General features: G+C 54.7%; 3 protein-coding genes across 3 annotated transcripts; 2 read left to right on the forward strand and 1 right to left on the reverse strand.

The window, feature by feature from the left end:
- Positions 1 to 5,775: 5,775 nt before the first annotated feature.
- On the forward strand, positions 5,776 to 7,145 carry F5144DRAFT_622693 (Alpha/Beta hydrolase protein; the record flags this gene model as incomplete). Its single annotated transcript, XM_066792113.1, has 2 exons — positions 5,776 to 6,042; positions 6,074 to 7,145. The coding sequence occupies exons 1-2, from the start codon at positions 5,816 to 5,818 to the stop codon at positions 7,143 to 7,145; spliced, it is 1,299 nt and encodes a 432-aa protein (XP_066639228.1). The 5' UTR covers positions 5,776 to 5,815.
- An 82-nt stretch (positions 7,146 to 7,227) lies between these two features.
- Positions 7,228 to 8,365, forward strand: F5144DRAFT_622694 (Alpha/Beta hydrolase protein). Its single transcript, XM_066792114.1, has 2 exons — positions 7,228 to 8,032; positions 8,136 to 8,365. The coding sequence occupies exons 1-2, from the start codon at positions 7,456 to 7,458 to the stop codon at positions 8,324 to 8,326; spliced, it is 768 nt and encodes a 255-aa protein (XP_066639229.1). The 5' UTR covers positions 7,228 to 7,455; the 3' UTR covers positions 8,327 to 8,365.
- A 2,355-nt stretch (positions 8,366 to 10,720) lies between these two features.
- On the reverse strand, positions 10,721 to 14,603 carry F5144DRAFT_580618 (uncharacterized protein). Its single transcript, XM_066789388.1, has one exon. It carries the CDS (start codon positions 14,209 to 14,211, stop codon positions 10,819 to 10,821), a length of 3,393 nt encoding a protein of 1,130 aa, XP_066639230.1. The 5' UTR covers positions 14,212 to 14,603; the 3' UTR covers positions 10,721 to 10,818.
- Positions 14,604 to 14,628: the final 25 nt, after the last annotated feature.

Below are 14,628 nucleotides of genomic sequence, written 5' to 3' on the forward strand. Positions count from 1 at the left end.
CCTAACCCTAACCCTAACCCTAACCCTAACCCTAACCCTAACCCTAACCCTAACCCTAACCCTAACCCTAACCCTAACCCTAACCCTAACCCTAACCCTAACCCTAACCCTAACCCTAAATTTTAACCCCCAATGGCGCCGCTGCGATGCCGTCCCCTCGTACCAGTAAGGGTTATCTGAGCAAGGATTGCCCCCAGAAGCCCCCCAAGCCGGCAGCACCAACGGCTAACCCTGGGGATCGCGAGGCCCGTATTCAGGAGATTCAGCAGCGCTGGGCAACGGCCCAGCCGGAGGAGCAGGGCCAATCTAATCAGGACCAGTCGGAAAACTAGAATCCCTGGGTAACGAAGTCTCCCTCCCAGGGGTGATGTCTGTTGAGAGTGGTGGAACTGGCTTCCTGTGCGGTTATCTCGGTGGTGAACCTCTCCTTACTACCGTTAAGATAGCGAATAATGGAACGTCCTTGACTACATCCGCCGCTCTGATCGATACGGGAGCAAACGGATACCTCTTCGTAAGTAAGAAGTTTGCATCGCGGCTGCGAAAGACCCTGTTTTTGAAAGAATTCACTGCATTTGAGCCCGCGGCAGTTAGCGGGCACGATCGAAAAAACCCCCAGATGATCACGGCTGCGCTGCAGGGCCATCTGACGATACAGAACCGAACTATTCGCAACGAATGGATGATCGAGATCAACACAATTCACGACTTGATTATCGGCCGCAAGTGGTTCGACTTCCACGACGTGATGGTCGATTGTAGGCGCCGTCGCCTAGTTTACCCGGTCGAATGGCTCCCAGATCCGACTTGTTGGAAGGCCAACGACATCTCGTTGGACCATGTGGGCAGCGAGATGATCGTCCCAGACCTAAAGACCATTGAGGATATTCAACGACGCGACCGGTTGATGGAGCAAGAAGATCGTCGTCGCCGGGATGGTCGAGCCTCAGCAATCCGGAACCGGATCGCCGAACTGGAAAGGCGAGAACCGACACCACCCAAGAAGACTGTTACCTTCGCTAGCCAGGTCACAATTTTAGCCCGACCGCTTCTAGACCCAACCGCGCCGACCACGCCTCAGGACGAGGGTCTCCGCAAGATGGAACGGGCCCTAGGGACGCGGTTGCCGCCGCCTCCGCCGCCATCTAACACGACGATCGCCGCGATCCGAGGTCGCCCTGGTCGGACGAACCCGGACCCTTCCAAGCAGGGCACCGATGCCCAAGGTCCGTATACCCTACGACGTGATTCCATTGGCTGGTATAAGCATCGTCCCCTCCAAATGGCGGTGCTGGGAGCGGTTGGTTTCCACCGAGCCGCCCGGGACGCCCGGGCCAGCTGGATCACTCTGAACGAGCTGGATAGAATGATTGAGAGCAAGCGGATGGAATCCGACGGGTCAGACCTCCGGCAACAGGTACTGAGCCAAGTCCCTACCGCCTACCACGACTACCTGGATGTGTTTAGCAAGGCAGACTCGGATACAATGCCCCCATCCCGAGCCAAGGTCGACCACCATATCGAACTACTGCCCGGCAGGCAACCTGAAGACCTTGGGTATAGCTCCCTGTACAAGCTGTCCGTCGAAGAACTCGAAACAGCCCGCAAGTACATCGCCGAGAACCTCCAAAAGGGATTTATCGAGCCCAGCAATGCTCCCTGGGCCGCGCCGATCCTATTTGCCCTGAAGGGCGATGGGTCACTCCGCTTCTGCGTCGACTACCGCAAGCTCAATGCGATAACCAAGAAGGACCAGTACCCACTGCCTCTGATTGACGAAACCCTCGCCCGAATTGCCAAGGCGAAGGTGTTCACGAAGATCGACATCCGCCAAGCGTTTCATCGAATCCGGATGAGCCCGGACAGCGTGGATTTGACTACCTTCCGGACAAGGTACGGCGCCTACCGGTTCAAGGTGCTACCGTTTGGGTTGACCAACGGCCCAGCCACTTTCCAGCGATTTATCAACAATACGCTGATGGGCTACCTAGACGATTTCTGCAGCGCGTATATCGACGATATCCTAATCTTTTCCGAGAACCAGAAAGATCATGAAGAACATGTGCAGAAGGTCCTACAACGATTACGTGAAGCCGGCCTGCAAGCCGACATTAAGAAGTGCGAGTTCAACGTTGTCAAGACCAAGTTCCTAGGCTTCATTGTTGGGACTGACGGCATTGCCCCCGATCCAAAGAAGCTGGACGCTGTGGAGCGCTGGGAGACGCCGACGACCATCAAAGGTGTTCAATCCTTCCTCGGCTTCTGCAACTTCTACCGTCGGTTTGTCCGCGAGTATGGACGGGTCGCCCGCCCGTTGATCAACCTGACGAAAAAGGAGGCCCCGTTCGCCTGGACAGCCGATTGTCGACGTGCGTTCGAAGAGCTGAAGCAGCGGCTCCTAACCGCTCCCGTTTTGAGCCATTTCCATCACGGAAAGCCAACCCGGGTTGAGACGGATGCGTCGCAGGGTGTAATCGCCGGCGTGATGTCCCAGTTGCAAGAGGACGGCCAGTGGCACCCAATTGCTTACTTTTCCGAAGCCCTGCGCGGGGCTGAACACAACTACCACATCCACGACAAGGAGCTGTTAGCGGTGATCCGAGCACTACAGTACTGGCGGGCAGAGCTGATCGGTCTGCAGACCGAAGAGCCTTTCCTAATCATCTCTGACCACGAGGCATTGAAGTACTTTAGCACTAAGCGGCTACTCAATATCCGACAGGCGGGCTGGGCAGAGTTGATGGCCCAATACCACTTCCAGATCACGTACCGCCCGGGTAGCGAGAACGCAGCGGCCGATTCGTTATCCAGAAAGACTGAAGACACCACGACGCAGAAGGCGAAGCGCGAGGCATACCGTACGATGCAAATCTTTACGACTGCTCGCCCTGGCCGTGAGGCAGACCGGAGCATTACAGCCGTAGCCACAGTCCTGGCACTCGACGAGGATGTCTCACCCCCACAAGGCTCTGGGTTCCAACTGGTAGACGACCTCCTAAACGCCAATCGTACTACACCCGAGCTCACCCGAGCTCGAGGAATATCGCCAGCAGGCTCGAGTCGAGGAGAGCGATTTCAGCTTGTTTGGTGACCGCCTATTACTCCACGCAGGGAAACTAGTCGTACCAACCAGCCTTCGAACCCGGGTGATCCAGGAAGCTCACTGCCGACTGACGACCGCCCACCCGGGCCGGAACAAGACCAAGAAGCTGGTCAAGGCGAGGTACTGGTGGCCCCGGATGACGGGCGACATTGAGACCTTCGTCGACAACTGTATGCCCTGTAGGTCTTCGAAGTATCCCCGCGACAAGACCCCGGGACTGTTGAAGCCGATCCCGCCCCCACAGCGTGGCTGGCAATGCCTGGTTGTGGACTTCAAGTCGATGCCCCTCGACAAGTACAGATACGATAACGCGTTGGTCATGATTGACCGTTTGACGAAGGCATCATGGACCGTCCCATGCAAGAAGGACGCCACTGCACGCGATGCGGCCCGGATGTACTACGAGGGGCCATACAGGATCTTCGGCTTGCCGCAGGAGGTCATCAGTGATCGCGGACCCCAGTTCAGGGCCGCTTTTACGGATGAGCTCTCCCGTATCCTCGGAATTGACTGGAAATTGGCTACGGCGGGTCACTCCCAGACCGCTGGTCAGGTCGAGAACCTGAACCAGTATATCGACCAGCGATTACGACCGTTTGTGGGCCATTATCAGGACAACTGGTCGCGGGCGATACCCGCTCTCGATGCAGCCCAGATGGGCCTACCGCACGACAGTACCGGGATACAACCACACGAGGCACTGTTCGGCTTCCCGATGCCGATGCCGTTCGACTGGGAGGCTCGGACTCAGAGCTTCGCCGACCACACCAACGCCGACCAATCGGCTCGGGAACAAGCCCAGGATACGGCACGTTGCATCCAGGGCTACGTCGACTACGCCCGCGAGATGATCCAGAAGGCCCAAGCCAGGCAAACGGAACAAGCGAATCGCCATCGCCGCAAGCCAGACTTTGATGTCGACGACCGCGTCGTGATCATCAAGAAAAACGAACTCACCGACCGGCCGAGCGACAAGCTATCTTACCCGATTACGCGGCAGCACTACCGAGTGATCGGGAGGACGGCCGAGGGCGCCTACCAGCTGGAGGTCCCCGAGACATGGAAGGGATCGACAGTATTCACAGCCGACCGATTGAGGCGTTACCCGAATAACCCATTGCCCGGCCAGGCTGCAGAGAACCCACCGGGCGAAGACGAGACTGGTACGGGTGCCGAGGAATGGGAGGTCGAGAGGATCCTGGCTAGCCGTCTGCGGTACGGCAAGCTACAATATCAAGCAGAGTGGCGCGGATGGGACCCGGATCCCGAATGGTACCCAGCATCGGACTTCAAGAACGCACCAGCGGCCCTACAACGCTACCACGATGATAACCCGGACCGGGCGGGTCCCCCAATGCGTTTAACCGAATGGTTGCTGGCTGCGGCTGAGGATCGTTTCGACGATGTGGAGCACCCGGACGATGACCGGCCGGTTGTTAGATCTGCGTTACCACGGACGGCGCGACGGTTACAACGGAAGAAGGTTTAACTAGGGAGAACGATTACAATCCGGTAGTGGGAAAGCTCGAGGCGAGCTTTTTTGGACCCGGGGGATGTGACGGCATGTTCTAACCCTAACCCTGGCCGCAACCCGAGTGGTGGTCTGTGCGCCTCCCACTTGTGTTTTCCCACAGTTGTGCGAATCCTGTATCTTGATTCTTTTCTTTTCTTCTCTTTAGCTTTAGATTCACGGAATTGAGTGGGATCATTTGAGCCTTTGTGCCTCTATTCCTCGCTCGCTCGTCACAGTAGTCCATATATAGTCCGGTAAGTCTCTAGTTTCTTAGTCCAACAGATCCCGGATGAGGTATAGGTCCATATCCTCCTTTCTGATAACACCAGGGATGGGACTATTACTCCGAAGATCGAGCCAGCGTGTCTCCACACGCCTGGTTACGAACAGAATGGATTGGTACACGTGCTCGACCTCATCAAGCCGGTGTACTTGCGCTCTAGGTTATCTGAGAGTTGTTTGTTCTACCATATAGGAATTAGTCCCACGTTCTCGTCATCGACCTTGCCTAGGGACGACAAAGCTTCTACCTACTATGACCCACGACCCACTAAGGTCGTGTATGGTTGTGCCTGCCGGTATACTCATTGGTCCGCAGTTATTTGCCTGGCCCGAATCTCAACAATGGACTCAGTATTGGGAGAAGGTCGGGTCACCGTGTTGAACAATCGTTTCAAATCGCTGGGACATTATTTGTCGAGGCCCAACAATAAGTATAATCTTCTAGAAGTTACCCAACACTTAAGCTTGTTTCGCGGTCATTGTGCTCTACATCCGGGCCAGTCGGAGCCTATGGGCGGTGCCGAATGTCCGAGACATATAAGCAAAGAAAGTTCCCGAAAGTCTCTGAGGAATGCGAAATTTACAACGGCTAGGGGACGGTACCTCTCGATGCTGAGATAGTTGGCTCGGAACATTCGGCTTGAGACCCATAGTCTAGTTTCGCACGATATCATCGTGATGGCACCGATGTGTTCTACAACCTTGGTCCCCGGAACAAATCTATGTCAAAGCAGAACCAGTTCCAGTTTCCGAAAGCCATTAGCCGTTACCTTCAGGGCCACAGTGTGATATTATTGGAGCGCATTCTTGGGCTTCGCTTACTCGCTTATATTGCTATACTTACTTTACTCGCCGACAAAGCCAATTCACATTGGGGGTTCACTACCATCACGGCTCTGCAACACAGGTTACTCATCATGTTTCAACTATTTAAGAGCAACTTCTATAACTTTGAAGCCACTCGTATACTTAGCACCACAAGTGCGGAAGGATGCGAGACTGCCGAGTTTCTGGAAGCTATGGGCAAGATGCGACAACATGACCCGGAAAGCTGGTACAGGGCATGGTCTGAGCAATCTCAGCGAGCCGAGGTCACTGCCCGGGAAGCAGTCCATCGGGGCTGTATTGAGGCCGCTAGAGGGGCGTTTCTGAGAGCATCGAATTATGTTAATTAGAGCATCGGGCTACATGCTTCCATACATGCTTCCATGGTCCGGAACAGACGAGCGGTTTCTTCAGAGCGCCAAACGGTCCATTACGATGTTCAGAGAAGCCATCCCCTATATGGAGACTCGAGTCATGGTCCTCAAAATCCCATACCAGGACCACGTCTCGATGCCGGCCTATCTGTACCTTCCTGCAGCTTCCAGGCGGATGCGTGGCGCCGGAGCAAACCGCACCCCCATAATCATCAGTTGTGGGGGAGCGGATTCAACGCAGGAAGAACTTTACTTTGTTGCCGCGGCCGCGGGCGTCAACCTAGGATATGCTGTCCTTACTTTCGACGGGCCTGGACAGGGGTTATTTCTGAAGAAGAACAAAACCGCCATGGGACCCGATTTCGAGGTGGTCTCGGGCAGGGTATTGGATTACCTGGATGACCTGGTAGCTGGCAATCCTGATCTGGGCCTTGACCTGGACCGCATCGCCGTCATGGGCATATCGTTGGGTGGACATTTCGCCCTCCGCTCGTCGATTGATGCTCGCATCAAAGCATGTGTAACGGTAGACCTATTCTATGGCCTATGGCGACTTGCTTTGAAACGCATGCCAGGGTGGCTCGCAAAGATGGGGACCTCAGGTTGGCTTCCAGAACAGGCCTTCAATGCCTTGATATACCTGCAGATGGTCGCTCACTTCCCGATGCGGTGGGAAATGGAGCTCAGCATGGGCATTCTGGGCACCTCCACACCAGGAGACATGCTACGACGCTGCCAGTCCCTTGACCTCGATGTTGCACCTGACGGCAAAGGCAAGATCACTGACTGGATCCGTTACCCGGTCTTGCTCACCGGCGCACCGAGTTCCGTTTATGCTTCCCCTGACGAGAGCACGATGGTCATTTACGAAGCGCTATCCCAAATATCGGAGGAACAAAAAGAGACGTGGATTCCAAAAGAAGTTGGACAAGGCGGGCTCACCGCCAAAGTTGGTGCATGGGGACTTTTAGCTCAAAGAAGCTTGCAATTTTTGGACAAGCACTTACATGTTGTGCGTACGAGCAAAGGCAATGGGGATGTCTCGTAGTCCTAGAGACAGAAGGAGGCCTCCTATAACAGGCCAAATAGCTGCTTTGCCCAAATCCGAAGTGTTTTATTACCGCCCTACTTCATGCTCGTAAGATAACATCATCCGAGTCCCTTCGGAACCTGAGCAGCGACTTGACTCCCGAACCACATCGGAGCTTTTTACCCACAATGGGCACTATAAAGACAACATGCCTACCCTCTCCTATACAATTCATCTAGCGGGCGCACTGTCAGTTTGAACTTTGTTAGTAACCCACTTCCAGTTCCGCCGCCCCAAGTCTCCATTTCGACAAACCACCGGCCTCAATATGCCCACAAAAACAAAGACCATAACTGTTCAGTCCGGCGTCGACATCAACGTCGTGATCTCTGACGCCCCTGTTCAAGGTCTAAATCCGACAACCATCATCTTCCTCCATTACTGGGGAGGTTCCGCGAGGACATGGTCACTCGTCACCCCACTCGTCTCGGCCCTGTACACCACCGTTGCGATTGATTTCCGGGGTTGGGGTGCCTCAACCGGGCCAGAAGAGCCCGATGCTTACTCCATCTCAGCTCTGGCAGAGGACGTAGAGGATGTCATTGCTGCGCTTCATATTAGGCGCGTTATCCTCGTTGGGCTATCGATGGGGGCCAAGGTATCGCAGCTGGTGGCAGCCCGGATGTGCTCTCAGGCCTCCGATAGTAAAAAGGCCGGTGTTCTACAGGGGCTTGTCCTTGTCAGTCCAGCTCCACCAACACCACTCATGCTCCCGCCGGATATGAGGGAACTACAGCTGCACGCCTATGACAACATTGAATCGGCGAGTTTTGTGGCGAGAAGAGTCCTAACAAGGTCCTTCGAGTTCCGCGACCCGCCCTCATTTCTTGTCGCCGATATGTTGCGTGGGAATCTGGGCTCGGAAAGCGTGGCCTGCTTACGCTATGGCGGAGGACGTATCGGGGGTCATCAACAACATCTCACTGCCTGTTCTTATACTTGCTGGAGAAAACGATGTTGTGGAAACGCTAGAAAGGGTAAAATTGGAGGTGTGTTCGCGTTTTCCAGGCGCGATACTCGAAGTCTTGCACGGATCCGGGCATCTTTCACCGCTAGAGGTTCCGGAAGTGGTGGCGAACCGACTGTTAACATTCCTTAACGGGTTAGAGGCACATACAATATTGGTTTCGAATCCTTAATTTGTTCCCTACCTAGGTACCTACTTACCTGTATATACTTAGCATCTTGATTGATTACGAAGGCACCTTTACTATTTATTATTTGGCTTAGGCACGGAACCGTGGGTTACGCGCCGCTGAACCGAGGGGGGTCCGTTCAAAGATCTATTAAGTGGTTCCAGAACTAAGCACCCTACCTAGAACTAATGATAAGTCACACATGGGCAAAAGCCATTCGGAAGCCTCAAGTGTACTTTTACTTAACTGAGTTTATTTTATTTTATTTCTTTTATTTCTCTTAACGCAGAGTTCAAGTTGAATCAACAATGGGTTACTAAAACATTGCTAGAGACCAGCGAGGATAATGAAATGTCAAGAAAGTAATGCTGCTAGCAAAGAATTTGAGGTAATTTATACACTTTTACAAATCCTGTCATCTGTTCCTATCTTTGAACAGACATTACCCGCCCGGGACTCACCCTCACAGAAGCTTCTGGACAGTTTTCATGTTTTCCCGGAGTAACACCAAGACTGATTTCCCTGGTACGAAGCCGCCGGGTTAGCCTTCAGGATCGACTTCGCCCATAACTAACTGTAGGAGGGCTAAGACATTTCCATTGTTGAAACCCCCCCGGGAGACGTGCTTCTCGGAGAGATGCGATACTCGTCCGGCAGTCCCATCAGCGACTCGACACTCTCGAACTGATGCTCAATGATCTCCATTAGGATCTTAATGTAAAGACGACTAGGCATAGCGGGCAACTCGGCAATGCGAAACTCTGGCCGAGGGTGGAATTCACCCATAATATCACCGGTCACATGGCCCAGGACCTGGGTCATGTGAGAGAACATTGCGTTGTATAGTTGAATCAGCTGAAGATAGATAAACAAGAGAAGCAAGCATGTTACTATGCCGAGTGGACATATGGTGGATCGAGTGCCGGTGCAAGCCATCGAGATGTTTGAATCTGAGGCAGGCCGTATCTCGGGTAAATCACCTTCCAGCGGCGACAGAGACTTGAGAATCGCAACAAACGATGTTGTGCCTTGAACTGCTTTGGCGATAGGGTTCTCGGTAGAGGAACTTATCTCGGCAAAGCAGAGAGGCATCGAGGATGATGTTTCGCAAGGGCGCAACTCAATATGCGCAAGTTGCTGGCCAAGTTCCTCGTTTAAGCGGGAGATTGAGATTCCCCATCGGGGCCTCTGATGCGTCCGGCTCACAGACGAAAGAGATACACCAGCTACCGCGTCATATTGCAAGTCTCCAAAAGTACCGGCATAGCCTGGAAGTGATGTGTCCGTAGTGCGTAGCAAGTCGTTATATTGGGTATCATCGACCCCTAAATCGAGACTCGGGTTTCCATTCCGGGAATCTCCATCGTTAGGCAGAGAAACTGTGAGATTGCTCTCTGCTACAAGTACATCTAGGAGGTGGCCCAGCCCGTCGAATGTTGCTTCAGGCATATGGGGGGGGCTAGTAGGGAGATGTTTTGTACTTTGTAATTAGCACGTAGTCGTGGTTACCATAGTCGCTCGTCATGTCCATAGTTGCATGTGGTAGCCACCCCAGAACCTCCGGAGTTAACACAGCAGTTTTGGGGCCACGAGGCCGTTGCTTTGCGTGTGTTGGCGATAGTAATGACGACGTCAAATTGTGCCGTAATCGTGGGGGACGCGCACGACTGATCGTGACACCTGGGACCGCGGCGGGCGTGGGGTTGGTGCGTGGTCGGCCAAGAGGCCGCGTGTCGCTTGTGATGCAGAGGGTGCCGGCCTGTTGGCACCGCACACATGGATCCTCTGTGTTGTTGTCGACTCGAGGGCACCGGAGTTTTTACTCACGGCAGCGATCACAAGCAAACCTTTTTTACACCCCGTGGCAACTCATGGTAGGCGATGAAGGAAAGATTATCCAACGCGAGTTGTGCTTTCATATTCCGCGCGGCTGAACGTTGATTTTATGCAGAGCCCGTATCCTAGCATCTGTTGGCAAAGACGTATTACATGTAGGTGCTCGGTGTCCGAGTTTTACGCTGTATCACAATGATCGATAACGCAGGACCTTGCTAGGCTACGGAATGAACCTTGGTCAACATAATGCCAAGCAGCAACAGGAGCCAACTCGGAGCTCAGATTGTCCTCGCTAGTATTTGCGTAAAATAGAAAGAGAAGATTGTAGCCAAAACCACCAATGGAAGTCAACCATAGCCCTAACCATTGCCCGAACCACCCCCACCACTAATAGAACCGGATTGGGATGGCATCATATGTCCTAGATGCCGGTGCTAAAACGCAGCTTCAGCTGCTGTGCTACCCGATATGTGCGCGCTAGTCTTTGGATGCAACCATGGAAGCGAGCCCCGGGGCCGGGGACATCCGGCTGAGAGTAAGAACGTAGGAACATGACATGTTCAGGTCACATTGCGGCATCCATGGACAAGACAACGTTGTTTTATCCACGCTCCTAGTACAAATCCAAAACCCAATCAACCAATACCTATCCCCCCCTGCTACATACCACCAAAGACCAGAAGGCTTTGGATGTCAACCCCACCAAAACCATGTTGCCGTAACAGTTCCCGGCCATGATGAACAGGAAACTCTGCCACTACCATGATACTAATGCTTTGAGCACCAACGCCAGCTTCACCCAATAGCCGGAGGACGGCGGACAGCGTCCGGCCGGTAGCTAACACATCATCCAAGACCAACACCGATGCCCCTTTACGGACCACATCCCGCTCCATCTCGATCCTCTCCTTCGATTCATGGGATGCCGCCGATGAGATATGTGACGAGGATTTGAGAACGGAAACAGTGGGTGGCGGAAGCTTCCCGGCTTCGCGAATGAGCACCAAGGGTATGTTGACCTGTGAGGCCAACGCCGATGCGTAAACAAAGCCGCCAGCTTCGCAACACACCACCGCATCAAGTTTACTCCAATCGCCGGCGAAGTGACTTGTCATCAGCGACGTACATAGGGCTAGCCCACCTGGTCGCTGAGAGATGTCGAGTATGTGGCGGAACGAGATGCCTGGGCGTGGAAAGTCGGGTACGGAGCGCACCATGGCAGTGAGGCGTTGCAGGTCCTCGTGTAAGAAGGGAAGGAGTTTCTGCTCGGCGAACGTTGTCCCTGCCTCGTATCCGGCCGTGTCGTTGCTGAAGATAAGATTGGGACGGCTGTCCGCGACCACCGAAGCTGATTTTTGGTTCTCGTTGTTCTTGCTACGGACTTGATCAACATCGTCAGCTTCGAGATGTCCCCGGCGTGCCCGCCGTGTCGCTTCATGGGCTTCCACAGAAACTTCCAGCAGTCTGGACCCAGGTACCAGATGCGACATGGTCGCCACCGGGGTCTCGTCTCTCATTCCCGTGATGAAGAGGACATCGATACCCGTAGCAGCATGCACTACACTCAGAAAGTGTTCCTCTAGTAGTCGGGGACGCTGATGCACTTGGGCCTGGAAGTAAGACGTCAGAGCCGGCCGATGTTGCTCCTTGTAGGCACGGTCCTGGAACAAACGGTCCAGGTCGGCACCAGTAGCCGACGCATACTCGCGTTTGGTCGCATAGCTGATGCTGACTGCTTGTGCCCGAAACTTGTTGTTGTTGAAGAACTCAACCCAGAGGTCGGCGCAGTAGTCTTTGCCGGCGCCGTGCTCGCCGGTGACAAGGACAATCAGTTTCGGATCCATCGGGACTCCCGGGAGCGGACAAGCATATGGTAACACACAGCGGGGATCCAAGGCGTGTTTCAGGCGGGCCAAGCGACCTAGATTCGGACCAAACGCCATAGCCGCCAGCGCGGCGTCTCTCGGGTCTGGCCCAAGGTCGGCTCCGTAAGCCCCGTTGCTGATGGGCAAAAGCATCTCGACAACCTTATAAACCCAGCGGACGGACGCCAGAGCGATCTCCGTTCCGTCCCGATCCCGGGGCCAGACGGCGGTTATCACACAGGCAAAGTCCCAGTCTCGACAGCCAAAGGCCGTGGAGTCCGGCGGCGCGTCGTTGATTGCTCCGGCACCATGCAGTAAATGGAGATAGCAAAACGGGGTGGGACGTGTCTCCACGGCGGCCACGAGGAGACATGCAACGTCGGCTTGTCCGATGTTCATAAGGAATAAACTTCGCTTGAATGAGGATGTCTTGCCACCGCCGTGCCCATCGTGCATCCCCGACATGTACATCTCGCTTTCAAATACACCGATGCTGTCGACGATCTCGGAACCTGATGGTGGCCCCAAAGTCATTGCGAGGGGGGTAGGGAGAGGCGTGGATGTTTCGAACATGGTCACCCCGAGGGATAACCGGCCATCGTTCGAATACAGATATGCGTCTGCAGAACAGTTCCGGGGCAATTCTCTCGCGATCCATGTGTCAAAGGTGTTGAGTTTATGCCGCGCCTCAAGGCCATCACTGAGCGGCAAAATCCAGTTTCGAACCGAGTATGTTGGGGCTGGGTAAGCCTTGAACGTGACACTGACCACAATCCCAAGGTTCGCCCCGGCGCCCTTGAGTCCCCATAACAGTTCTTCATCATCTAGGCACACGGCACTGGGCGGTCGATGCTGGCTTGGCACACAGCCAACGCTGAGCACCTCCCCAGACTTGACGCTGACGATGACAGCACCGACAATTGCATCACACGCCAGCCCGTGTTGCCTTGCCAGATGCCCAATGCCGCCTTGTAGCCACAGCCCCGCGCCCACGCTTGGGCGAGCTCCCAAGGGGACCGTTAGACCTGCCGCCATGGCTTCACGGATGATGTCGCCGGTCTTGCAGCCAGCCTCCGCGTGGACCAGGGTCCCAAACTCGGGGTGTGCCCCAGCCGCAAGGATGTGGACCTGGTCAAAAGCGCCCATGTCGACAGCAACAACATTGGGCCAAAGGCAATGACCGCTATGGCCCCCGCTGATGACGGTCAAACCAGTGTTGTGTTTCAACGCCCATCGGACGCACTCCTGGACGTGGCCGATCTCTGTTGGCTTCATGATCGCGGCAGGACGGCGCAGACGCGCTTCCCTGTTCTTGACTGTGTTGACGCCGCCGTTGACAAACGGCACCACAGCAGCCAGCATCGGCAACGCGATTGCGTGTCGGGTAAAGGTTGCCATAATGTCGGGAGCGGCGAACAGGATGTGGCCCGGGTCGGCTGGCTCACGGCGGCCCAACAAGCGGCACACGTCGCGCCATTTGGCTTGAACAGCATCGTCCTCGATACCGAACCCCGCGATGAAAGCAGCAAAAGAGTCCAATGCCCCATCATCATGTGCAACACGCACAACACCGTTGGGAAAGGACTTGATTCGATGGGGCACTAAGCCGTCCAGGTACAGGCCTTCACGATGGAAAACCACCACCAGTGCGTCTTGCGGTCGCTCCACAAGCATTTCAAGCGCCCGTTCGATGAACTTGCGCCTGGGCTTCATACCGTACATGCTGTGACAGAAGAGAATGACATCGAACTTTTCGCCGCAGTCTTGTATCTTGTCTTCCGTGGCGAATGGTACCTGATGAATGCGGGGCGGGCTTTGCAGACACGGCAGCGGAGACTCGGGGGTAGGCCGAAGCCGTTCTTCCAACACTGTCGCAAACAAGGTGTTGGGTTCGAATGCGGTGTATTTCTTGATCTTCTCTCTCAGAGAATCAGGCAAGCAGCCAAGAACGGTGTTTGGGCCCGGTCCAATTTCCAGGATGGAAATCTGGAGACGAGAGTCGAAGAGAGGAGAGAGTACTTGGGACAGCTCGGGGACGATGAAGTCCTCGTACGTAATCCATGCTAGGCCCTGAGTGAAGAGACCAAAGCCTGCGCCGTACTGTGCTTCAGACAGCGGATGCTGCGTAGAGGCTGCGGCTGCGGACTGTTGCTTCAGAGCACGCTTGAGGGAGTCGAGAGTAGCCATCTGAGTTGGTTGCGGCGTGTTGTAAGAAGGCTGTTGGAATGCTCCGAGGGCCAGAATAACTCAGGAACGAGAATGATAATGTGCCGTTATGTCGGTGGATGACTGGCATCGTCGCTGCTCGTATTTGAGTCACATTACGGGACTGTGCCTAAGGGGTTGCCGACCGGGCCGGTCACCTGGGTGACACAATGTACGTGGGCTGTTGGCCTCAGCACATTCAAGATAAACTTATTGGATGATGCGATCTGTGTTGAGGTCCATATTAAGGCCGACAGGGTCGTTTTGTTTGCTGTTTCATCCCCGACGGCATGCTGCTTCCCGACAGTCTTCGCTGGCAGCCGCCGGCAGCGGCACACTTCAGGCGATGCCGCGTTTCTCTTTCGAGAGAAGCGGCCCGGCCACATAACTCACCGGTTT

This window comes from Chaetomium tenue (genome assembly GCF_020726465.1).
Source record: "Chaetomium tenue strain MPI-SDFR-AT-0079 chromosome Unknown F5144scaffold_6, whole genome shotgun sequence".
Lineage (NCBI taxonomy): Eukaryota > Fungi > Ascomycota > Sordariomycetes > Sordariales > Chaetomiaceae > Chaetomium > Chaetomium tenue.